The sequence below is a fragment of the Gopherus evgoodei genome, chromosome 19 (assembly GCF_007399415.2).
Source record: "Gopherus evgoodei ecotype Sinaloan lineage chromosome 19, rGopEvg1_v1.p, whole genome shotgun sequence".
NCBI classification, from domain to species: domain Eukaryota; kingdom Metazoa; phylum Chordata; order Testudines; family Testudinidae; genus Gopherus; species Gopherus evgoodei.
The window spans coordinates 2,004,139-2,030,714 of NC_044340.1; the positions used below are offsets into that span (position 1 = coordinate 2,004,139).

The following is a 26,576-nucleotide window of genomic DNA, read 5'->3' on the forward strand; positions in this document are numbered from 1 at the left end:
TCCTGGTGCCCAGCGCAGCTGCGTACTACTCCAGCCCCTGCCTCACCTCACTCTGCCTCAGCTCTGCCCTCACTCCATCCCTTCCCCAAAGCCCCCACCTTGCTCCACCCCAGCCCTGCCTCTTCCCACCCCTGACGACTGCAGCAGGGTTGGGCCTGCACTCAGTGGCAGATGGAAGTGCAGGGACCTGACCCCAGCCACGCTGCTGGTGAGTGCTGAGAGGTGGTTCCCCCCTTCCTCCTAAGCCAGCCTCCCCCACGGAGGCCTGAGACCAGCCCCCCTACCCCCACGGAGGCTTGGGGCCCGCTCCCCCAGCTGCGTAGGGCTCCAGATTAGCTAGAGACAGCCCTGGCTCCATGCACTGCCCTTACCCCCAGCACTGTCTCCACAGCTTCCATTGGTTGGTGATAAGTGCCTCCCAGCCGGAGCCTGCACCTCACACCCCCTCCTGCACCCCACAACTCTGCCCCAGCCTGAAGCCCCCTCCTGCATCTAAACTGCCCCCAAGAGCTCTCACCCTCTCCTGCACCCCAACACTCAGCACCAGCCTAGAGCCCTCTCATGCACCCAAACTCCCTCTCAGAGCCTACACCCCTCATTCCTGCACCCCAACCCCCTGCCCCAGGCTCAGCCCAGAGCCCTCACCCACACTCCAAACCCCTCAGCTCCAGCACAGAGCCTGCACCCCCTCCCACATCCCAACCCCCTGTCCCAGCCTGGTGAAAGTCAGTGAGAGTGGGGGAGAGCGAGCCACAGAGGGAGGGGAGAATGGAGTGAGCAAGGCAAGGCCTTGGTAGATCCTGGATTTATCTTAAGTTCAAAAAGTGACCTTGTGCATGAAAAGGTTGAAAACCACTGCCTACAACTAAAAGTTTTATTTTGCAAAGAAATATTCTGTCCCTGGGAACGGAGGTTGCATTAATTTTATCTACAAAAAAGGGATTGAGATATTCCCCGGGCCCCTCGATCACAGGCAGCCTGTCTTTTGTGTTGCTGCTGCCCATGCAGCTCAAGCCCAGACCCCACTGGCTGCTGATGCCCCCCAGACCAAGCTGGGTGGGGTGTGAAGCCCTTTCACTCTGCATTGCCTAGTTTCCAAAACTCAGAGGGACTTCAGCTGCCTCTGTCCTGTGGGACCCTCCATCTCAATCCCAACTTGGCTCCTACTTGTCCAGGGGCTCTGCTCCCAGGAGAGGGACATTGCAGGGGGCTGGATCCCTGTTTGCCTTTTACCTAGAACTGGGTGTCTGAACACCCTGGCCCTGTGTGGAGCTGCCACTCACCGTCTTCTCCTTTGCCTCATCTCTCATTGAATCCAGCATGTCAAGGCCAGCATCAGCATCCCAAACACATCTAGGGTGACCAGACATCCCGATTTTATCGGGACTGTCCCGATATTTGCTGGTTTGTCCCGCGTCCCGTCGCACTTGCCTTCTGGTACCCAGGGCTGATGCTACCATTTAGGCCAACTAGGTGGTTACCTAGGGCGCCAACATTTGGGGGTGTCAAAAAGCGGCACTCCCAATTTTTTTTTAAAGCCTTTCAGTGGCCACTGCGCTGGGAGGGAGAGGGAGTCTGAGCTGCATGAAGTCAGCCCAGGAGTTCCCCTGGGTCAGGGTGCCGCCGCCGGCAGCCAGCCCAGGGGTTCCCCTGGGCTGCCTGTCGGTGGCTCAGACTCCCTCTCCCTCCCAGTGCAGTGGCCGCTCCATCCCATGTGATTCTTCTCATTGCCGGCGGTGGCGCCGGCGGCTGGGCAAAGCTCCGCAGCTCTGCTTAGCGCACGTGGCTCGAGCCCGGCGACGGGCCCGACAGCAGGACTTCTGGAGCAGAGGTGAGCTGGGGTGGGGAGCTGCCACGGGGGGGCGCCTCAGGGCAGGGGGGGAGCCTCAGGGCGGAGCTGCCGCAGGGCTTGGTGGGGTGTGGTGCAAGGTGCCAGTTTCACCTAGGGCACGAAACTTCCTTGCACCAGCCCTGCTGCTACCCCAGAGACGGTGTCCCTGCCACGTGTCAACCGCCAGAGTCTCTGCAAGCTCAGCACTGGCTGCCCCTCTGTAACCTTGGCACCTAGTCTGTGCAGCTGGGACCTTTCCCCCGTCCCCTTGATCGTCGCTTGGCACCACCCCGAGCAGTGCAGGGGTGGGAATCTCACTAGGGCCATAGGGACTAAGCAGCACAACTCCCCACCCCACCGCCCTGGCTCCACGGGGCTGGGGCCGCCTCTGGCTGCGAGCAGGAGTCAAAGCTGCACCGGGGAATCTCAGCGGCTCTTCGGCCGCCCCGTGCACCCGGGACAGACCGAGGGGTTAGGAAGCCTCGAGGGCCGGGGAGAAGAAAGCGGGGACTGACCCCATGGGCTGTGGCAGCGCTGTCCAGCCCCGCCTAGCCGCGTGCCCTGCCCAGGAGCCACGAGTCAGAACCACTCTCCTGCCCTCCCGGCGCATGCGGCCCCTCCTCCAATAAAAGGCCGCGTTTGCGAGCGAGAACTACGCTTCCCAGTATGCACCGGGAGGGGGCGCGTGGGTAGATGGCCCACTTCCGCTTCCCGCGGGATGGGAAGCGCGCGCGTTGCCCGAGAAACCGCTTCGTCACTTCCGCTTTGAGAAGAGGTAGAAATTGCACTTCCCAGCCTGCTCCGCGGCTCTTTCGCGTTCTCGAGCTCAGGTGAGGAACGGTCCCGGGGTCAGCCTGACATTCCCCCCCCTCCAGGCCCCCAGCCCTGCGACCCTCCCGCGGTCTCTGGGCCTGGCTCTGCTGCTTCCAGGGGTCTTGGGCAACACCCCCTCCCCCGTTCTACCTCTGCCCTGCCCAGCCTCTGGCGATCGGAGGAATGAGGGGGGGTCTCCTGTCTGGGAATGGCCTCCCCCCCACGCCCCGTGTCCTGCCTCCCCGCGGCCAGTGGCAGGGCTCCAGCCTCTGGCGATCGGAGGAATGGGGGTCTCCTGTCTGGGAATGGCCTCTCCCCCCCCCACGCCCCGTGTCCTGCCTCCCCGCGGCCAGTGGCAGGGCTCCAGCCTCTGGCGATTGGAGATCTCCTGTCTGGGAATGGCCTCCCCCGCGGCCAGTGGCAGGGCTCCAGCCTCTGGCGATCGGAGGAATGGGGGTCTCCTGTCTGGGAATGGCCTCTCCCTTCCCACGCCCCGTGTCCTGCCTCCCAGTGGCAGGGCTCCAGCCTCTGGCGATTGGAGATCTCCTGTCTGGGAATGGCCTCCCCCGCGGCCAGTGGCAGGGCTCCAGCCTCTGGCGATCGGAGGGGTGGGGGTCTCCTGTCTGGGAATGGCCTCCCCCCACGCCCCGTATCCTGCCTCCCCGTGGCCAGTGGCAGGGCTCCAGCCTCTGGCAATCGGAGGAACGGGGGTCTCCTGTCTGGGAATGGCCTCCCCCCACGCCCCGTGTCCTGCCTCCCCGCGGCCAGTGGCAGGGCTCCAGCCTCTGGCAATCGGAGGAATGGGGGTCTCCTGTCTGGGAATGGCCTCCCCCCCTACGCCCTGTATCCTGCCTCCCCGCGGCCAGTGGCAGGACTCCAGCCTCTGGCAATTGGAGGAATGGGGGTCTCCTGTCTGGGAATGGCCTCCCCCCCTACGCCCCGTATCCTGCCTCCCCGCATCCTGCCTCCCCGTGGCCAGTGGCAGGGCTCCAGCCTCTGGGAGGAATGGGGGTCTCCTGTCTGGGAATGACCTCCCCCCCCCCCCACGCCCCGTATCCTGCCTCCCTGCCACCAGTGGCAGGGCTCCATCCTCTGGCGATCGGAGGGATTGCAGTGGGGGAGTCTCCTGCCTAAGGGGCTGATGTAGGGCAGCAGTTCACTTGCATTCTAGTTTCCGATCTAGAAATAGCAGCGTGTTACAGCGCAGTGCACGCTCTGACTGAACGTGGCTGATGATGATCTCCTTTTTATCACATCATTATGAAATACATCAATGAGAATGTAAACACTGCAGTTGCCTTTCAGTGTATGATGTATAGAGCAGTATGTACAAGTCATTATCTGTATGGAAATTTAGTGTGTGCTGACTTTCCCGGTGCTTTTTATGTAACCCAGGGGTTCTCAAACTGGGGGTTGGGACCCCTCAGAGGGGGTCACATGGGGGTTGTGAGCTGTCAGCCTCCACCCCAAAAGTTGCTTTGCCTCCAGCCTTTATAACAGTGTTAAATATATAAAAAATGTTTTTAATTTGTAAGAAGGGGTTATGCTCAGAGGCATTTTATGTGAAAGGAGTCACCAGTACAAAAGTTTGAGAACCACTGATGTAGCCTGTTGTAAAACTAGGCAATTGTCAAGATGAATTGATGTACCTCCTGGAAAACCTCTGCGTACTCCCAGGTGTACATATACTCTTGGTTGAGAACCACTGATGATGGGGAAGCCGGGCCCACCCCCTGTACCGGCTTCCAACCCAGTACCCTAGGAGTCTGGTTCGGTTTTGGTTATCTTGCATCAGCCTCAAGTCAGCTTCACTGGGTCACCACTTCCTACCATGGCCCCATGGGCAGGAGTCAGAGAAAGGAAGTCTCCTTTCAGGTGTAAAAGCAGCAACTGCTCCATGAAGGGTCAGTGCTGATAGAGCAATTATTGACACTTTCTCTATTCTCCTTTTCAGATTTTGCCCCAATTTCTCTTTAATTTTCCAATGTTAATTTAAGAATCTCAGATTTGGGATATTTTCCCACCCATTTGACCTGCAGCAAATTTTCTTTCTTTCTTTGGGAAATTGTCTTGAATCATTCCCCAAATGAGAAGGGGCTTAATGGGTACAGCTTGCAGAGCCCTGAGACACAGCTGCCTCTGGAGTGGAATGGGGTGGCCCTTCTCTGCCAGCAACAAGGCAAGGAAAGGGATGGAAGGAAAAAGTCCCCAGTGAAGACTGTCCATCCCAAGGTTACACAGTCCTGGCTACTGCTACCCCCAACTGCCCAACGCAGCTCCTCCCAGCTGCCAGTCACCTGCCTGCCCCTGCTGCCGTCTCCTCCCCACTGCCAGAGAGTTTTCCTGCTTCATACTCCCCTCACGTAACCTCTTAAAGCACCTCCCTGAAGGGCTCCCTGCTGCCCCTGTGAATGGTGTGGGTGGGGAGGGGGGATTATTACTGTCTGTTTATTGAACTTCCATGTACAATCCTGTCAAACTGTCCAACTACTCTCAATATAAACTGTCTTCCGAGCCAAGTGGATTTTTCTCATTATCAGATGTTTCTTTTTAGACTTATTTCTTCCCCAATTTTGAAAGATTGCTATAAAATATCATGTGTGCAGTGCTGTAGTAGCCATGGTGGTCCCAGGATATTAGAGGCTGCCCCTTGATTTGTGTGGTATTCTCCATCTCATTCCTTATGAATCCTAACATGTTGTTAACTTTTTTGCTGGCAGCTATGCATTGAGTGGAGCTTTTCATTGATCTCTCTACAGCAACATGCAGATCCCTTTCTTGGGTTGTGTAGCCTATAATATGTTCTGCTGATGCCACTAGGTGTAATGCATGTTCAGTAGGGGTTTCTCCCCTCTTCCTTATTTGTATTTCTTCTCTCTACTAACGTTGGGGTGTGCTCCTGTAGGTTAGTGCACTAATGATCTTATCTTAGTGTCGTGTGTGTCAATACGTTGCCATGGCACTCATGTGGTCATTCATTTTTGGATCTTCTATCTGAAAGCCAGTGTTAGCTCATGTTCCTCTGGTCGACTGGTGTCTTTATGGATGAAATTCCCTCTTAAACACTCTATTTCCAGTTCCCCAAACCTTAGGGGTGACCCTTAGTCCATTTATCTGTGCCAGAGTTCATAGACCTCAAGCCTTATGCTAACTGCCGATGCCAGTGTCGTACAGGAGACAGGCCTGTGGGTTCCATGGATTACTGCCGCATAAAAGAAATGCTAAAGCTAGCTATATGGGCTGCAATTGATAGTTAATTTACCACCCACTAGAGTTTGAGTAGCTCTAGTTTTTCTCTCCAATGTGCATTGCTTTGCATTTAGAAAGATAAGGTAGGTGAGGTAATATCTTTTATTGGACCCTCTTCAGTTGGTGAGAAAGATACATTTCTGAATTTTACACAGATCTCTTTTTTGGGAAAATATCCTAAAAACTTTCCCCTTCTTTCTCTCTAGTTATCTATTTCTAATTTAATATTCCCTGAGATTTTTTTTGTCTCACTAGTAATACAGTATTAACATCGCATATCCTGTTTTTGACCTTTTCTCAAATTTCTGAATATATTTAGAAAAATTTTGCAGATATTTCCCATTTTCTCTCAATTTGTCAAATAACAATATGAAATTAACTCATATTTTCACCTCTTTACCTGCTATTGACTATCGATATAAAATGCTTCACATTTTTTCACTTTCTGCTCTAATTTGTGAAAATTGATCCAGAATTCTCCGGATTTCCATCCTTTACTCTTTAATGCCTTAACATAGATATCAGCTGTCAGCGGTTGTCTTTTTCCATGTAATTATTAAATGTCTGCTAAAAAGCATCTCGTATTTGGACGTTCCCATGTTTAGTTGTAGCAAGTTCTCCTATTTTGGAGGGAATTTGTTGCCTTAGTCCAGGGGTGGGCAAACTTTTTGGCCTGAGGGCCACATCTGGGTGGGGAAATTGCATGCAGGGCCAGGGCATGGGGTTGGGGTGCAGGAGAGAGTGTGGGATGTGGGAGGGAGTGCAGTGTGCAAGAACGGGGCTCAAGGCAAGGGGTTGGGGCAGAGGAGGGGTGTGGGGCGTATGCAGGGCCGGATTAACTTTTTGTGGGCCTGGCGCCAAACATATTTGTGGGCCCACATGGCAGCAATGTAGCTTGGCGCAGGGTGGGGGAGGGAAGGGGGGTCAGCCAGGGGCATGGCATGACAGGGGTGGCTCAGCTCTGCCCAGCCCAGTGCGAGGGCACTATTTACAAACCAGCAGTTTACAGATACACAGCGGTCTGCCTATCCCTGTGCTGCAAGTATGCACCTTCCCTTCGGGGCGAGCCCATGCTGTGCCATGCAGCCCCCCCTGCCCAACACCGGAAACTCCCCCCACCCTCAATTTCCTATGGCCAGAACCCCCGGATCCGCTATGCACAGCACCTCCCCTGACCCGCCCCCCCAACAGATGCACAGCATCCTACACAACACCACCTTTGCCCAGCACCCCCACTCCCTAGTGCCTCAACACACACAAATCTTCCCTGCTACTTCACAGCCCAGCACCCTCCCTCCCAGAGACCCACTGCCTGCTTCCCAGCTGCACTCACTTGCCCTGCTGGGTGGTTACTATCTGCTGGGCTGAGCCAGCAGCACAGCCAGAGCTGGTCCCAGGGCCGGGAATCGCTCCGGCCCCTCGGGAGTGGCATGATCAGTCAGGCCAGGGCCTGCCCTGGCCAGGCTCTCTCAAGGTGCACTTGCCTGGAGGGGGGCCCAGACAAGCCCTCCACACTGTCACACCCCCCTCCCACACACACACCTGGCTGAGACTGGCCAAGCTTCTGCACCCGTCCCAGGCAGCTCAGCTCTGAGAAGACACACAGTCCCACATGCAGTGGGAAGCAGAGACTGGCTGGAGCCGGAGGTGCTCTGTGTCCAGCCAGGGGGCAGAGAGGAATAGGAGAGTGAGACCAGGAAGTGGAGAGGAGCCCTTGGTCTGAAGAGCAAGTGATGGGTGGAGGGGAGCCAGCAGGCTGGTGGGGCTTTGGGATGCAGTGCAAGTAGAGCAGGCCAGAGCCCCTTCTGAGCATGGGCTCCATGGTAAACCTGGTATTGAGCATATGAGGGGGCTCAGGGCAGTGGAGTTGGGGTGCAGGACCGGTTTGGGCTCCAACCTGATGCTGCTTACCTGGAGTGGATCTGGGGTGGCAGCGGTGCGCATCAAGGCCAGGGCAGGCTGGCTGTCTGCCTGCCTGCCTGCTGCGGCCTGCAGCGCTCTGGGAAGCAGCCAGCACCACATCCCTGCAGCCCGCCTCTGACCACCACCACCAGGGGCCATAGGGATGTGGTGTCAGCCGCTTTGGGGGCAGTTAGGGGCCTGCGGTGCCATGGGGGTGGCAATCCCATGTGCCAGATCCAAATCCCTGAGGGGCTCGATCTGGCCCCCAGGCCGTAGTTTTCCCACCTCTGCCTTAGTTATTCTCATTCCTGGCGGTTGCAGTGAGTTAAACGGCTAACTTTCTCCTCTCATTTGAAACTCATTTCTTTCCCCCTTTCTCTTCATTAAAATATTTGCTGATGAAAGTGACTTGCCCCATATTTAATACGCATCAAAGGCAGAGGCCTCCCTGTGTTTGGGGGGCTGGTGCCTCCCAGCTGCATACAGGAGAGTTGGCTGGGCCCTTTTCTTTTCCTCAGTGGGCACAGGGTGAGAGCTCAGTCTGTGTCTGGCTCCTTGCTGCCCAATCTGTCCCCAGAGTGACTGAGAATCTCCATGCTGCCTTAGTCATCTTGGAGTGGGTCCCTATTGGCCATTATCTGCCAGTCACCAGGCAGGGAAATTTCTTAAAAAAATTGGTTCCTCCTTGCCATCCATTCTACTGTTAAAGAAGCATCACCCAGGGCTCCACCCATCTATGTGAATGGCTGGCAGGGGCTGCTGCTAACTTCCTATCCATTTACCAAATACTGATATGAAATCACAACAGACTTTGCTTCTCTCCCCATTTTCAAAACTGGAGTAATTTCACGTTTTGGAGGGAAAACTGTTGCTGTGAATCCTCAGAAGAAGCGTGGTGGGGAATGAGGGAGGAGGAAAGGAGTCTGACCTCATCTCTTCTGAGCCGTGTTTCTGGTCTCACTGAGACCGTTAATCAAGAGACCCTTCAAGGAAGAACATAGTGACTCCAGATTAACATGGCGGCAAATAAAATCAGGATATGTCCCTGTGGGAAGGGGGTTTCAGTTCTTGCTAAGGGTGGGTGCGGGGAGCCCTCAGTCTGACTGTCTCTCTCTCTCTCTTCAGGATATTGGGGTTGAGCTTCCTGGGTCAGATGCTTCTGCTTGCATTGTGATCTGGGAGCCCAAACTGAGCAGCTGCTGCTCCCCCAGTGGGGTCTGGGCTTGGGAGTGACTTGGAGTGAAGCTTCCTTTGTAGGCAAGGTAAGGACTTTCTCCAGCTATAATTAGCTCCATGGGCCAGCCCTTCGTTCTGTCCACACCAGCATCTGAGCCAGATACTCCAGGTGATGGATAGAGACGTCAGGGAACACGCTGAGGATGGGCATGAAAGTGATGGCACGAGTAGCCCCTCCTCACCCTATACCTCCCCTCCCCTTAGCAGTTGCAGGAGCCAGTCCAGCCATAGGAGGCTGAACACCCAGGAATGGCTGTTTGTCCGCCAGAGCGGGTGGGACAGGAGTTGGGGAAACACAAGGAGAAAAAGGAGAGAGAGATTGATGGGGCAGTGGGAGAAATAGTTGAGGAGGGAGATTCCCAGATCTCTGACTTGCCCACACACACTTACTGCAGCATCCCTGGGCAGATTCACTTTCCAGTGAACAAGGTGAAGGACAGCGAGAGGAAAAGCCAATTCCTGACTCAGCCTGTGCCGCCGGTTTTGGGAGTATGCTGCCCTGGGGACAACATCAGGAGAATTCCCCCAGAGTCACTCCTTTTGTTCTGCTCTTGTCTTGTATTTGGTTCCCAAACTTTGTTACTGGGAGGGTTTCAAAATGTCTCAGTTGTTTAGTGCTGGTGGGATGGGCTAGGTCAGTGCTGTAATAAAATGACCAACATTTCCTCAGAATAGAATCAGAGAACTGTAGGGCTGGAATGAACCATGAGGTCATTTAGTCCAGCCCCCAACACTGAGATGTTTGCCCAACCTGTTCTTAAAAATCTTCGATGGTGGTGATTCCACAACATCCCTTAGTAACCTTTTCCAGTACTGAACTAGCCTTTGTCACAACTGAGTCACATGGCTGGCTCAGATTCAATTTGTGATCCACTATAACCTCCAGATCGTTTTGAGTAGTACTGCCCCCTAGCCAGCTAGTCCCTAGTTTGTAACTGAACATTTGGTTTTCCTTCCTTAAGTGTAGTACTTTGCACTTGTCTTTATTGAATTTCATCTTGTTCGGTCAGAACTCTTTTTTTATAAAGGTCATTTTGAATTCTAATCCTGTTCTCCAACGTGTGTACAACTCTTCCTAGCTTGGTGTCATCTGAAAATTTAATAAGCACACTCTCCACTCCATTATCCAAGTCATTAATGAAAATATTGGGTAGTACCAGATCCAAGATTGATTCCTGTGGGACCGCATTAGATACATCCTCCCTGTTTGTCATTGTTCCATTAATAATTACTCTTTGAGTGCAGACTTTCAAGTACACCACATTTCCCTAGTTTGCTGATGAGAATGTCATGAGGTCTTCTGTCAAAAGCCTTACTAATATCAAGATATGTCCTGTCTACAGTGGCCCCTGGATCCATAACACCAGTACCTCTATTAAAGCAGGAAAATAGATTGGTTTGGCATGATTTGTATTCGATAATCTATGCTGGCTATAACTTATCGCTTTAGGTGCTTATACATTGATTGTTTAATACATGTTTCTTTCTGAGTATCTAAATTGGGCTTGACTGGTTCCCCAGGTCTGCATTGCTCCCCTTTTTGAAGACAGGTTTTATGTTGGCCCTTCTCCAGTCTTGTGGCTCCTCACCATCCTCCTGGAGTTGTCAAAGATCGTTGTTAACTGTTCCAAGATTGCTTCATCTGATTCCTCAGGTACCCCAGGATGAATTGCATTAGACCCTGCTGACTTTAATACATTTAACGTATGTAAATATTTTTTCAACCTCTAATTTCTCCATTGTGGTTTCTGTTCCTTCTCCCTCTTGGTTAAGAATAATTAAGTATCTGGTCACACTTACATTTTTTTAGTGAATGTAAAAAGGCATTAAACACCTTTTTGTCTTCTTGATGTCCTCTATTATTTGCTTTTCTTCTCTGGTAAGTAGAAGACCTACACTTTCCTTCCCCAGTCTCTTGCCCCTAATCATAGAATATCAGGGTTTGAAGAGATCTCAGGAGGTGATCTAGTCCAGCCCCCTGCTCAAAGCAGGACCAATCTCCAGACAGATTTTTGCCCCAGATCCCTAAATGGCCCCCTCAAGGATTGAACTCACAACCCTGCGTTTAGCAGGTCAATGCTCAGACCACTGAGCTATCTTTCCCCTCCCCCATTAATATATTTATAGAACCCTTATCTTATTGCCTTTTTTGTGTCACTTCCAAGGTGAGTTACTTCATTTTGTGAGTTAATCTTTCCGATTTTGCCCTCACATGCTTGTGCAATTCTTTTGTACTCCTCCATAGAAATTTGTCCATGATGCCACTTTTTATAGGTTTCCTTTTTATTTTCTGGTCATGAAAGAGCTTATGGTAGAGCTATATTGGCCACTTACTCTTCTTTCTGTCTTTCCTTCACGTGATTTTGCGCTGCTGCTCTTTTAGTATTGTCTCCGAGGAAGTGCCAGCCAGCTTTCCTTAACTCTTTTTTTCCCTCTGAGATTTTATTCCCATGGGACCTCACCTACCAGTTCTCTGCATTGGTTGAAGTCTGCCTTTTGGATGACCATTGTCCTTATTCTGCTCCTCTCATGCCTTCCTTCTCTTTGAACTGTGACATCAATCATTTTCATAGAATATCAGAGGTGGAAGGGTGTCATAAACAGATAAGTAAGAGTTAATAGAATAGAAGTACTTCATGTCTCTTTTGCCTGTAAAGGGTTAACAAGATCAGTGAGCCTGGCTGTCACCTGACCAGAGGATCAATCAGGGGACAGGATACTTTCAAATCTTGAGGGAGGGAAGTCTGTGTATGTGCTGTTAGTTTTTGGTTGTTGTTCACTCTGGGGACTCAGAGGGACCAGACGTGCAACCAGGTTTCTCTCCAATCTTTCCGATACAGGCTCTTATAAGTTCAGAATAGTGAGTACTAGGTAGATAAAGCGAGTTAGGCTTATGTTTGTTTTCTTTATTTGAAAATGTGTTTTTTGCTGAAAGGATTTTAATTTGTACTTGTATACTTAGGCTGGGAGGGTATTCCCAGTGTCTATAGCTGAAAGACCTTGTAACATATTCCATCTTAAATTTACAAAGATAATTTTTACTGTTTTTCCCTCTTTAATTCAAAGCTTTTTTTGTTTAAGAACCTGATTGTTTTTTTATTCTGATGTGAGACTCCAGGGGACTGGGTCTAGATCCACCAGGAAATTGGTGGGGAGAAAGGTTAATTTCTCTCTGTGTTAGGATTACTTTCTCTCTCAGGGAGATTCTGGGAGGGGGAGAGAAAAGGAGGGGGGAAGGTGTATTTTCCTCTCTGCTTTAAGATTCAAGGAGTTTGAATCACAGTGATCTTCCAGGGTAACCCAGGGAGGGGAAGCCTGGGAGAGGCAATGGTGAGGGAAAGGGTTTACTTTCCTTGTGGTAAGATCCAGAGAGTTTGGGTCTTGGGGGTCCCCGGCAAGGTTTTGGGGGGACCAGAGTGTACCAGGCACTGGAATTCCTGGTTGGTGGCAGCACTACAAGTACTAAGCTGGTAATTGAGCTTAGAGGAATTCATGCTGGTACCCCATCTTTTGGACGCTAAGGTTCAGAGTGGGGAATTATACCATGACAAAGGGACCTCAGGAGGTCATCTAGTCCAACCCCCCATCATTTTTGCCCACACTGCTTTCCACCTTCAGTTTCCTAACTCATTCCTTCATCTTCCAGTTACTGCTTCCATCCTCTCAAAGAAAACAGGTGGCCCATGTACATTCCAAGAACTTATTGGACACTTTGTGTTGGGCTGAATTCCTTTTCTAACAGATGTCTGGGTAGATAAAGCCCCTGCTCCTCCATTACTGTGTTTTGACATGTTCTGTCTGCATGACAGTATAGAACATCCATGTGCAGGGAAAGATCCTGGGGAAAATTGTGCTGTGAAATGATTTCCTGTTCTGACATGTCCCCAATTTCCCTTTTTGCCCTAACAGGCTGCAGCGTAACATCCATGTTTTGCTCCAGCTCATTCTGTCCTTCCAGAGACCAGGGAAAAGAAATGGCTGCAGCGGAGCTATTTGAGGTAGGGATTATCAGGGAGTTGCTAGTGGATTCCCTTTGGAGGGAGAAGGGCAGTAAATACAGAGGAGGTGGGCACTTCTGAGGGGGCTGATCTGTAAGTGGGAGACGTCAGGAAATACACAGAGTGGAGAAAGAGAGGGGTCCAGGATGTGATAAATCTGCCGAGATTCATTTACTGTGATCCCTGTGGTTTGTGGGGGGAAATTCCCTAATTAGTCAAGTAGGAAACACCACTGCATGCTCCTGCCCTCCTGCACATACACCCCAGACTGGGCTAGGGAAACTTACCGGTCTTCAGTACTGGAGCCTGAACCTTCTAGTCAGAGGCTGCTGTGGAGATAAAGGGGCACCCACCAGGCCTAGGGAAGATACCCCATCCCCTCCTATCCAGCTGCTGGCAATGAGGGTGTTGCAATTCACACTAGGGAGTTGTCCCTTGACCCTGCTGGGGGCTCCATCTCTTATATTAACCTCTGGCTAGTAGGTGAGTGGTGAATGTTAAGGCTCCTCTCTCTCTCTCTCTCTCTCTGCTGGGAGGAGTGGGGGTGCTCTTTTTCTCCCTTTCTTTTGATGCTTTCTGGCTGCTGGGGTGTGGGTGGAACTGTGCTGCCTGCCTGCCTCCCAGAGCTTCCAAGTGATTGGCCCTCCTCCCCTGTTAGTAGTGGGGTTGTCAGTAGGCAGCAGGTACTGAGTAAGGGGCTCTTGTTCTTTCAGGGGCCAATGGCCTTTGAGGAGGTGGCTGTGTATTTCAGCAAAGAAGAGTGGGCTCTGCTGGACCCCGCTCAGAGAGCCCTCTACAGAGACGTCATGCAGGAGAACTATGAGAACGTGACCTCGTTGGGTAAGGATTCCTGTCCCCTCAGTTATTAGAATGGGAAAGAAGAGTTAAGGTTCACAACACCCTCAATGCAACCTCAAATTGTGCCCTGTTTCAGCAACACTCCAACAGGCCAATGAAACATATACTAGCACTTTGCCCTCTCCTGCCACAGAACGCTTTGGGAAGAGAGCACAGAAGCAGGATAACACAAAGTCCAACATCTTCTCTTTGCTAAGGCAAAACTTGGCCCTGGTTATTGCCTCTGCAAGTGATGATTGAAGAGGGGAGGGGAGGGCAGTTGGCTTGCAGGGAAGTATAATGAACCAAGGGGGTGGGTTTTCATTAAGAAGAAACAAACAGAACTTTCACACCGTAGCCTGGCCAGTCGTAAAACTTGACATGAAGTCATTGTTGCAAATTCATGCATTCTTTATTAGTTAGTCACAGAAATAGGGGGATAACTGCCAAGGTAGCCCAGGAGGGGTGGTGGAAGAGGGAAGGACAAGGCCACACTGCACTTCAAAACTTATTGAATGCCAGCCTTCTTTGCTTGGGCAGTCCTCTGGGATGGAATGTTTGGGTGCCTGGAGCCCCCCACGTTCTTGGGCATCTGGGTGAGGAGGCTATGGAAATTGGGGAGGAGGGCAGTTGGTGACGCAGGGGCTGCAGTGCAGGTTGTGCTCTTGCTGCCTTTCCTGCACCTCAACCATATGCCGGAGCATATCAGTTTGATCCTCTAGTAGCCTCAGCATTGCCTCCTGCCTCCTCTCATCACGCTGCCGCCACCTCTTCTCTTGATCCCATCACCTTTCATCTCGCGCGTCCTTCCTGTCCTCGCGTTCATTTTGTGCTTTCCTGGACTCTGACATTGTCTGCCTCCACGCATTCTGCTTGGCTCTTTCAGTGCAGAAGGACTGCATGAGCTCAGAGAACATTTAATTAGGAGTGTGGTTTTTTTTCGCCTTATGTGCATTCGTCTCTGGGACAGAGATGATAGTGGTAGCGTTGAAACATTTGCAACTGCGGGAGGGGAAAAAAAGGGAGAGATGGGTTGACCATTTAAAAATGGGTTGGCCATTTAAAAGGAGGGGCTAAGGTTTTTGGGTTAACGTGCAGCACAAACCCAACTAATCCCCCCGCCACACACACCCAATTCCCCCCACTGCATGGCTAACAGCAGAGATGATTTCTTTTCAGCCACAGGCACGCAGCCCAGCAGGAGCAACCATCATCTGAATGTCCCCTTAATAAAATTCCCCTATTTCAACCAGGTGACCATGAATGATATCACTCTCTTGAGGATAACACAGAGGGATAAAGAATAGATGTTGCTTGACTGCATTGCAGTAGCTTTACTGGCTGCAAATACATCCCAAGTCTTCAGGACAAATCAATCATTAAACACGCTTGTTTTTAAACCATGTATTATATTTACAAAGGTACACTCACCAGATGGACCTTCTCTGCCTTCAAGGTCTGGGAGCCCAGGTTGGGATGATAATGTATCCAGGGTGATAAACAGTTCCTGGCTGTCAGGGAGAACGGTTTCTCCGCTTGCCTGCTGTGCGCAATGTTCAACTTCCTCCTCATCTTCCTAATCCCCAAAATCCTCATTCTTGTTGCGTGAGATTCCCTTGCACGAGTCCACATACAGGTGTGGGGTAGGGGCACCCCCTAGAATTGCATACAGCTCAGGATAGAAGCAGCATGTTTGTGGGCCTGAGCTGAAGCGGCCATTTGCCTCTTTGTTTATTTTGGTAGGCTTACCTGAGCTCCTTAAGTTTCATGCAGCACCCCTGCGGGTTCCTGTTATAGCCTCTGTCCTTCATGCCCTTGGAGACTTTTTTTTCCAAATATTTTGGCATTTTGTCTTTTGGAATGGAGTTCTGATAGCACAGATTGGTCTCCTGATACAGTGATCAGATCCAGTACCTCCCATTCGGTCCATGCTGGAGCTCTTTTGCAATTCTGGGACTCCATAGTCATCTCTGCTGATCAGCTTGCCACGCTGGCCAAACAGGAAATAAAATTCAAAAGTTTGTGGGGCTTTGCCTGGCTACCTGATCAGTGCATCTGAGTTGAGAGTGCTGTCCAGAGTGGTCACAATGGAGCACTCTGGGATAGCTCTCGGAGGCAAATACCGTCGAATTGCATCCACACGACCCCCAAATTCAACCCGGCGATGTCTATTTCAGTGCTAATCCCCTCATCAGGGAGGAGTACAGAAAGTGATTTTAATACCCATGTAAGTCAACAAAAATGACTTCGTCGTGTGGAAGGGTGCAGGGTTAAATCAAATTTAGCAGCATTAGATCAACCTAAACTCGTAGTGTAAATCAGGGCTTAGACTTTCCGAATGTCACCACCCCTTTACACTTGCACACCGGATTCCTTCACTTACCTTCATTGAGTATTGGAGACCATTAGCACATATGCCACCAGAATGCTGACAACCCTTGTGGCAAGAACACACCCTTGTGCCCCTTCATTGACACAACCTACAGCACTTAGCACTGATGTGAGGAATACCTGTTCCTTCGAGCTTCACATGCACCTCTCTTCTTATCACAGTCCCAGCTCTGCCAAGCTGCTTCAGCTGTTCCCTCCACTGTTCATGTAAAGCTACAGCTGACACAGTGCATATAGCTGAAGTGCATGGAGATAACTGATGGTATTCAAATCTGTCGAACACGCACACACAAACAATGGCCGGTTCTTAGTCTTTCCTTCTATTGATCATTGATCAGTACATTTTAAGGCCAGGAGATAGTGTTAGGTCATCAAGTCTGACCTCCCATATAGTACAAGCCATACAGTTTCATCCAGTTACCATTGTAGTGAGCTGAATACCTTGTGTTTTGATGAAAATATCTTCCAGAAAGACATGCAATATTGAAGACTTCAAGAGATGGAACATTTGCCACTTCCTTGGTTACATGGTAAACCTTGCATCACTCTTGCTGACCTATTCCCAGTGACGTTTGCTAGCTCCAAGGTTAGGGAATAGGGGCAGGGTTAAGCTTCCTTTTTCAGGTGTGGTGTGTAGTTCTTCATTTCCTGGTTTTCAGATGTGTTAACTTTCACCACTCTCCCCGTGCTGGAAGGGCATGAGGCAGCACTAGGCAACCTTAACTCTGCTTTAATATAGTTTATAAAATCATAGGCCTGGAAGGGACCTGAAGAGGTCATCTAGTCCAGTCTCCTGCACTCATGGCAGGACTCAGTATTATCTAGACCAGGGATCTTAAACTCAGTTTATCTTAGTGCCAGTGCTCAAATCCTCCCAGCGGGCCAATAATGTCACTCATGCCACCCAAAACTCCACCCCCCACCTGCCTAAGGCTCTGGGAGGGAGTTTGGATGGGGGAGGAGGTAGGGGATTGGGGTGCAAGCTCTGGGCGGAAGTTTGGGTGCAGAAGGGATGAGAGGTTAGGCTCTGGGAGGGGGTCTGGGGTGCAGGTTCTGGGATGGAGTTTGGGTGCTGGGTGCAGGCTCTGGGCTGAGGCACAGGGTGGAGGTGCAGGAGGAGGGAGTGGGGTTGCAGGCTCTGGCAGGGAGGAGGGGGCCAGGGGTGTAGGCTCTGGGAGGAAATTTGGGGGTTGGATGGGGTGTTGAAAGAGGGTTCAGGCTCTGGGAGGGAGTTGGGAGTGCAGCACTTACCCAGGACTCCAAGGCTGGGCGGGCCGGGGGGCCTCCATGCACTGCTGCCCCCAGGCACTGCCCCCACAGCTTCCCATTGGCTGCAGGCAGTGGTGAGCTGGAGCTGGTTCCCATCAGTTCACAGGAACAGGTTGTTAAAATTAGAAGCCCTTTTAGAAACGGTTGCAAAGGGCTTTTAAATTTAACAAAAGCTCCAGCAGCTCCCTGCCCTGCCCCCAGCCCCAGCTCACCTGGCTCCAGCTCTGCCTCTGCCTCCTCCCCTGAAGGCTCCCCTCCTGGCTTCCCGCAAATCAGCTGTTAGCACAGGAAGCTTGGGAGGGCTGAGAGGGAAGCAGCAGCTTCTTGCAGGTGAACTGGGGCAGGGGACACAAGGAGGGCTCCAGTCGCCGCGAGTCTTAGGGCGGCCCTGGCCCTGACTCCGGCCGGCCGCCTGGCGCGGCTCCGGGGTGGCGGTGGCCCTGGCCCTGGCCCTGACTCCGGCTGGTCGGGCGGCGTGGCTCCGGGCCAGCCTCCGGTCTCCGACTCTGGCCTGGCCCCCACTCTGGTCTGGCCAGTGGCTCCGGGGCCAGCCCCAGATTTCGGGCTGGCCAGCGGCTCTGGCCCGGCCCCCAACTCCGGCCCGGTGCCCACGACTCCCTGCCCTGACTGTGCAGCGCAGCCCCCATCTCCAGGCAGTGCGGTAAGGGGAGTAGGGAGGGGGTATTGGATAAAGGGCGGGAGTTGGATTAGGGTCGGGACTCAGGGCGATCAGAGGGCAGGGAAAAGGGGAATTGAATGGGGGCAAGGGTCCTGGGGGGGCAGTCAGGAAAGACCAGGGATTGGATGGAGCGGTGGGAGGCAGTCAGGTGCAGGGGTTCCAGGGGCAGTTGGGACAGAGAGAAGCGAAGGTTTCGATGGGGCAGGGATTCCGGGGGGGAGGCCATCAGGAATAAGAGGAGGGGTTGGATGGGATGGCAGGGGGCAGTTGGGGACAGGGAAGGGGCGTGGATGGGGCAAGTTTCTTGGGGGTGGGGTGTTATAGAACGTGGGGGGTTGGATGGGGCAGGAGTCCCGGGGGCGGGGGGGGGCACGACCCCCTCGTGAGGTGAGGAGGAGGTAACTGGTTGTTAATATTTTGGCAGCTCATCACTAGCAGCAGGGGCACTAGGGTGGGGGCAGCATGCGGAGGCACACATGTGGAGCAAGCAGCCAGGGGGAGGGAGCGCACTCCTGGGGTGGCAGGTGGGGCCAAGGGAGAGACCTGGCTCCAAAACTGCTGGATCTCTCAGGCCACCCTGGGGAGGTTCACAGGCCATGAGTTTGAGACCCTGATCTCGTTCCTGACAGGTGTTTGTCTAACCTGCTCATAAAAATCTCCAATGATGAAGATTCCACAGCCTCCTGGACTTTTTATTCCAGTGCTTAACCACCCTGACAGTTAAGAAGTTTTTTCTAATGTCCAACATAAACCTGCCTTGCTGCAATTTAAGCCCATTGCTTCTTGTCCTATCCTCAGAGATCAAGAAGAACAATTTTTTTCCCTCCTCCTTGTCACAATCCTTTATGTACTTGAAAACTTATGTGCCATCTGTCTTCTCTTCTCCAGACTAAACAAACCTAGTTTTTCAGTCTTCCCTCATAGGTCATGTTTTCTAGACCTTAATTATTTTTGTTGCTCGTCTCTGGATTTTCTCCAATTTGATCATATCTTTCCTGAAATGTGGCACCCAGAACTGGACACAGTACTCCAGTTGAGGCCTAATCAGTGCAGAGTACAGTGGAAGAATTACTTCTCGTGTCTTGCTTACAACACTCCTGCTAATACATCCCAGAATGATGTTAGCTTTTTTTGCAACACTGTTGACTCATATTTAGCTTGTGGTCCACTATGACCCCTCCCAGATCCCTTTCCGCAGTCTCCTTCCTAGGCAGTCATTTCCCATTTTGTATGTGTGCAACTGATTGTTCCTTCCTAAGTAGAGTACTTTGCATTTGTCCTTATTGAATTTCATCCTATTTACTTCAAATCATTTCTCCGGTTTGTCCAGATCATTTTGGATTGTAATCCTGTCCTCCAAAGCACTTGCTTGGTATCATCTGCAAACTTTATAAGTGTATTCTCTGTGCCATTATCTAAGTAATTGATGAAGATATTGAACAGAACCGGACCCAGAACTGATCCCTGCAGGAGCCCACTTGTTATGTCCTTTCAGCATGACTGTGAACCACTGATAACTAGTTATGCATCCACCTTAAAGTAGCTCCGTTTAGATTGCATTTCCCTTGTTTGTTTATGAGAAGGTCATGCGAGACAGTATCAAAAGCTTTACTAAAATCTTTACTTATGGACATTTAATTTCCTTGATTTCGTTTAACTGGACTTTTTTTTCCTGTATAACTGTGTCTACATTAGAGCTTTTGCCAGCAAGCTATGTCAGGTAGGGATGTGATTTTTCACACCACTAACTGACAGAGCAGTGCTGCAAAATGCTTTTAGTCCCATATCTCCATGTAGATTTGAGAGCACTTCAAAATATTGTTCTTAACACACACATATTGATATGAGGACAAAACTTTCAAGAGAAACTCCTTCAGAATGTAAGCAAAATCCACAACACATCATCTGAAACTTGTTGGTGATAAGGCTCAGACTCAAATGTATGATGTAGCTCAGGTTCAATGGCCATCGTGGGTCCTCTTGATCCAGCCAATTGCTGTAACATTAGATTGCTAGAAACACTCTAGCTGTTAAAATATCTTCATCTTGCCGCACATGTGAATTTCAGTCTCTTTGACTCATCATTTGATGGTGTAGGGAGTAGGGTTTTAGGTTTATTAAGAACTGGGGAACCTCTTGGGAAAGGAGGAGCCTGTACAGGAAGGATGGGTTCCACCTAAACCCAAGTGGAACCAGACTTCTGGTATGTAAAATGAAAAAGTTCATAGACAACATTTTCAAAGAAGGGCTGGGGGGAAGGCAACAGGTGTGGAGGAACACATGGTTCAGACAGAGCAATCCCTGAGGGGAGGATCTCTTAATAGTTATTCTCTATATCCTAGTAAAGAGGAAGGGATACAAGTTCATAAGGTCCAGGTAGTAGCTGAAGAGAAATAATCAAATGAAAGAGTCCTATTCAATTACATCACATGAAGGCAGACAACTAACTATTGACAAAGTTTATAAGTTCTTGTATACAGATGCAAAAGGCTAAGTCCTAAGATGGATGAGCTTGAGTGCCAGGTTTTAAATGGAGGGTACTGATATAATAGGTTTTACAGAAACTTTGTGGAATGATGATAATCTGAGGGACATGGTAATACCAAGATTCAAACTAGATAGAAATGACAGAGTAGATTGTGCTGGTGGTGCAGTGGCACTGTATGTAAAAGAAAACTGTCAAATATAGTAAAAATATGTTTAAATGAATGAAACTGTGCCATAAAATCAGAGAGAAATTCCATGCTTGAATAGCAGTAGAAATATGTAACTGACCACCTGACCAGGATGTGATGGTGATTATGAAATGATTAGAGAGATTAGAGAGGCTATAAAAATAGAAAACTCAGTAATAATTGGGGATATCAACTATCCCCATGTATATTGGATACATGTCACCTCAGGATGGGATCCAGAGATAAAGCTTTTAGATACCATTAATGATTGGAGCAGATAGTCCTGGAACACACAAGCGGAGAGGCAAGTCTTGATTTAGTCCTAAGTGGCACACAGGATATGAACCAAAAGGTGAATACAGCTGAAGCACTCGGTAATAGAGCAGGGGTGTGCAAACATTTTGGCCTGAGGGCCACATCGGTGTTCCAAAACTGTAGGGAGGGCCGGGTAGGGAAGGTTGTGCCTCCCCAAACAGCCTGGCCCTTGCCTCCTATCCATACCCTGACTGCTGCCTCCTTCTCCTTGTACCATGACTGCCCCCTCCTGGGACCACCCGCTCCTAACCACCGCCCCCGGGACCTATCTGGCCCCCCCTGCTCCCTGTCCCCTGACTGCCCCGACCCCTAGCCATACCCCCCGCCCCATGACAGACTCCCCAGGACTCCCATGCCTATCCAAACCCCCTGTTCCCCATCCCCTGACCATCCCCCTTTCTCCCCAGAACCTCCGCCCCATCCAACTGCTCCCTGACTGCCCGCCAGGACCCCTGCCCCTTATCCAACCCCCCTGCTCCCAACCCCCTTACTATGCTGCTCAGAGCAGCATGTCTGGCAGCTGCTATGCCTGGCGGGAACTCGCAACCCTGCTGCCCAGACCGCTGGCAGCACGGCAAGCTGAGAGTGCAGGGAAGGGGGCACAGCGGGGGGCGAGGGGGGTGTCAGGGCTAGCCTCCCCGGCCGGGAACTCAAGGGCCAGGCAGGATTGTCCCGTGGGCCGGATGTGGCCTGCAGGCCGTAGTTTGCCCACCTCTGTAATAGAGACTATAATGTAATAAATTTAAACATCTGGGGGCGGGGGGGGGAAATATATGAAGAACTCCATCATAGTAGCATTTAATTTGAGAAAGGGGAACCATACAAAGAAAGAAAACTAGTGACATGGAAATTAAAAGGAACACTCACACAAGTGAAATGCCTGCAGGCTGCATGGAAACACCATCAGAGGCTCAAAATAAGTGTACTCCAAAGGGGGGGAGGGGAAACCCAAACCAGTAAGAGTATTAAAACAATATCACCAAGGCTAAACAGAGTAAATAAGGCAGTTAGAGGCAAAAAGGCATCCTTTAAAAATTGGAAGTCAAACCCTACTGAGGAAAATAGGATCATAAATTCTGGCAAGTCAAGTGTAAAAATATAATTAGGCAGTCCAAAAAAAGAACTTTGAAGAGGAACTAGGAAAAGTCACTGACATTAACGCCAATTTTTTGAAGTACCTCAGCAGCAGGAAGCCTACCAGACAATTGGTGGGGCTGCTTGGTGATTGAGGTGCTAAACAAGTGTCAGTAAAGGAGGTTTTCAAATAAATTGATAAATTAAACATAAGTCACCAGGGCTAGATGGTATTCACCAAATAGTACTGAAGGAACTTGTTTATGAAAACTGCAGAACTACTGACTGCAGTGTGTAACCTCTCACATAAATTGGCCTCTATACCAGATGCTTTGGGATAGCTAATGTAATACTAATTTTTTTTTTAAAAAGGCTCCAGCAGCGATCCTGGCAATTAACAACCAGTAAGCCTAACTTTAGTACCAGGTACATTGGTTGAAGCTATGGGAAAGAATAGAATGATCAGACACATAGATGAAGACGATTTTTTGGGGAAGTTAACATGGATTTTGTTAAAGGGAATCATGCCTCCTCTATTAGAATTCTTTGATGGGGGTCAACAAACTTGTGGACAGGGGCAGTCCTGTAGATATAATGTACTTGACTTGTAGAATGCCTTTGACAACGTGACCTGTCCCTGACTTTTACTAAAAATATTTGTGACAACGTGGAGATCTGTGGGTGCCCACATTGCATCAGGCAGCTGTGGGGGGGGGTTAGGAGCTCCAGGGGCCCCCCACCAAGGGTTGCATATCAGAGTTGCCAGGGTTCCTGCTGCTTGCAGCAATGGGGAGCTGTAGGTACCCCTGCCACTTGCAGCTCCCCACCACCGCAGACTGAAGTCACGGAGGTCTCTGGAAGTTACAGATTCTGTGACTTCCGCAACCTCCGTGACTAAATCATAGCCTTACTCATAAGGAAAGTAAGAAGTCATAGGATAAAAGGGAAATCATGGATCAGTAACTGGTTAATAAACAGGAAACAAAGGGTAGGAATAAATGGTCAGTTTTCACAATGGAGAGAGGTAAATAGTTGGGTCCCTGAGGGATCTGTACAGATCTCACAAAACTGGGTGACTTGGCAGCAAAATGGCAGATGAACTTCAATGCTGATAAATGCAAAATAACACATTTGAAAAAATATCCCAACTATAGATGCAAATTGATGGGGTGTAAATCAGCTGTTCCCATTCAAGAAAGCAATCTTGGAATCCTTGTGGATAGTTCATTAAAAAAAATCCACTAAATATGCAGTGGCAATCAAAAAAGATAAATAGAATATTAGGAACCATTGGGAAAGCGATAGGTGATAAGACAGAAAATATCATAATGCCACTGTATAAATCCATGATATGCTACACCTTAAATACTATATGCAGTTCTAGTCACCCCATCCAAAAAAAGATATTAGAATTGGAAAAAGTGCAGAGAAGGACAACAAACAAACATGATTGGGGTATGGAATACCATCATAGGAGAAGATATTAATAAGACAGGACTGTTCATCTTGGAAAAGAATAATGTAGGGGATATGATACAGGAATATAAAATCATGAATGGTGTGGAGAAAGTGGATAAGGAAGTGTTATTTACCCCATATGATGAAATTAGTAGGCAGAAAATCCATAGCAACCGAAAGGAAATACTATTTTACACAGTGAACAGTCATCCTGTGGAACTCATTGCCAGGGGATGTTGTGAAGGCTGTAATTATAAGTGGGTTTAAAAAAAATAAAGAGTTAAATAAATTCATAGAGGATAGGTCCATTAACTGCTACTAGTCAAGATGGTCAAAAATACAATCTCATGCTCTGTGTGTCCCTAGCCTCTGACAGCCACATGCTGTGTGTGGACAGCAGCAGATGGATCACTAAATATTTACCGCCTTCTGTTCATTCCCTCTGAGACATCTGGCATTGCCTGCTATCAGAAGTCATGATATTGGGATAGACAGACCATTGTTCTGATCCAGATTGGTTATTCTTAGGTTCTTATCAGTTTTGGTTTTTTTGCTGATCTGAAATTTCAAGTTGTACAGTAGTTAACTTATTTAATACCACTTTCCCAAAGAGGCAGTATGCTCTGTACACCAGCTGAGATAGATACCAAGTGACTGACTTTAGTCAGGGAATAATCAGAACCATAGTTTGAGCCTCAGATGTGTGCAAGAAACTGTAATAAGAACAAGGTGATTTTTGTCAAAAGCTTGTGTTAGAAGGGCTGTATTTCAGGAATCGCTGGAGCAATTAACCCCATCTTTGGACCCCTAATCCTATCCTGCACTCAGATGATGAGGAGTGTATTTCATGGCAATGTGAGTAAGCCTGTAAATTTTAGAGACATTAGAATAGTTGGCCTTTAAACAGAAAGTAATGCTGAACCTTAAATCTAGTGGAGCTGGTGGTCTGCTATGATAACTTTCCAAATGCCTGGAGGGTGTTGCAATCACGTGCAGCTGTCTGAGGCTAGGAGGCAGTGTGAGAGTCTCATTCAGGAGCCCTTCAGACAAAGGAGGGCAGAGAGCATGAGGAGAGGAGAAGATGGACAGCTGGAGTTTGTGGGGTGCCACAAGGCAGGGAGGCTGAGAGCAGAGGTGATGAAGGAGGGGTGTTGAGGATTTAGAGGGAATCAGGGATGGTTGGGTACAGTGGAAGGAGGAGGAGGATGAAGGGAGTCAGGAAGGAGAGGAGCTGCTGGGAACTGATAATGGTGTGAGCTGGGCAAGTGGGGGACTGGGAATTGGGAAAAGGGGGTGGAGGGCCCAGCAGTGGTGCTGTTGTGGAGGGAGGGATGGGTGGTGGATCTGGGTTAGCTGGAAGTGAGGAATACTAGGGATGGAGTGAAGGGGTTGGGGTGTGTTTACTCTAGGAAGCAGGAAGAGTCTGGTGGGATGGGAAGGTTTCAACAAGACAGATTTGGAGCACTTCACTGAAGCTGCTTTTGTGAAAGTCTCTAATGGCCTTTCCCTAGGCAAATCTCAGAGCCAGTACTCCATCCTCCTACCTGACCTGTCAGCTGCCTTTGACATCACTTACCATGGTCCTCATCTTAAAATCTGATCTTTTGTCCTCTCCTGCTTCTCCTCCCACTTCTCTAATCTCTCCTTCAGTTTGTCCTTGGACAATCCTCCTCATCCCCCCCTCCAACTTCCTGTGGGGATTACATAGGCTCTGTCCTTGGTCCAATTCTCTTCTTCCTCTGTACCTTATCTCTGGGATTCTCATCCACGAACACAAATTCAGCTACCGTCTCTTTGCTGGCGACTCACACATCTAACTCTCTGGTCCAGACCTGTCTTTCTTTCCAAACTGAAATCCCCCCCCCCCCCCCCCCCAAAAAAAAAAGTCCTTGTGGCACCTTAGAGGCTAACACATTTATTTGGGCATAAGCTTTCATGGGCTAGAACTCACTTTATCAGATGTATGAAGTAAAAGATATAGGAGCAGGTATAAATACATGAAAGGATTGGGGTTGCTTTACCAAGTGTTATGTCAGTCTAACAAGTTCCTTTCATGTAATTATACCTGCTCCTGTATCTTTTACTTATATATGGAGATATACCTATCTCATAGAGCTGGAAGGGACCCTGAAAGGTCATTGAGTCTAGCTCCCTGCCTTCACTAGCAGGATCAAATACTGATTTTGCTCCAGATCTCTAAGTGGCACCCTCAAGGATTGAGCTCACAACCCTTGGTTTAGCAGGCCAGTGCTCAAACCACTGACCTGTCCCTCCCCCTTCATATATCTAATGAAATGGGTTCTAGCCCTTGAAAGCTTATGCCTAAATACATTTGTTAATCTCTAAGGTGCCACAAGGACTCTTTGTTTCTTGACTGATACAGACTAACATGGCTACCACTGAAATCTGAAATCTCAGCCTGTCTCTGGACGTTTAGCCATCAGCTCAAGCTCAACAGCTAAAATGGCCAAAACACATGTGACATTATCTAATTAAAGTATAATCATGCAAATCATTATTGCAACCACTGTTATATAATTGCAATAAATCTTGTACAAAGTGTAACACATGGCCGGAAAGGGTTAAGCAGCTTGCAGGCTAAATAGAGCCAACCTTTAAAGACATGTTAGAAAGTATGCAAATAGTAATTAGGGCCATTCTATACTAAACAGGCTAGAACTTTGAAATGCAAACCTATGTTGTTAGAAGTGATACTAAGTGTGTGTGTTTACTTATAGATGCTAGCCATGTTCAGATAGTTCCTGTCGATCGCTATAGCTATTGATTCAGAGATCAAAGGGGAATATTAATGTTCAGATGAATCTTGGGCGAAATAATGTCCTTGTCTA

The 26,576-nt window shown here is 49.6% G+C and overlaps 1 protein-coding gene across 1 annotated transcript in view; it reads left to right on the forward strand.

The window, feature by feature from the left end:
• The first annotated feature begins 8,935 nt into the window (after positions 1 to 8,935).
• Positions 8,936 to 26,576, forward strand: part of LOC115637192 (zinc finger protein 436-like) — a 346,365-nt gene continuing 328,724 nt past the window's right edge. The window contains exons 1-3 of the mRNA XM_030538204.1: positions 8,936 to 9,057; positions 10,553 to 10,685; positions 12,941 to 13,020. Coding sequence (XP_030394064.1) covers positions 12,958 to 13,020 — 63 coding nt within the window. The 5' untranslated portion in view covers positions 8,936 to 9,057; positions 10,553 to 10,685; positions 12,941 to 12,957. The remainder of the gene's footprint in view (positions 9,058 to 10,552; positions 10,686 to 12,940; positions 13,021 to 26,576) is intronic.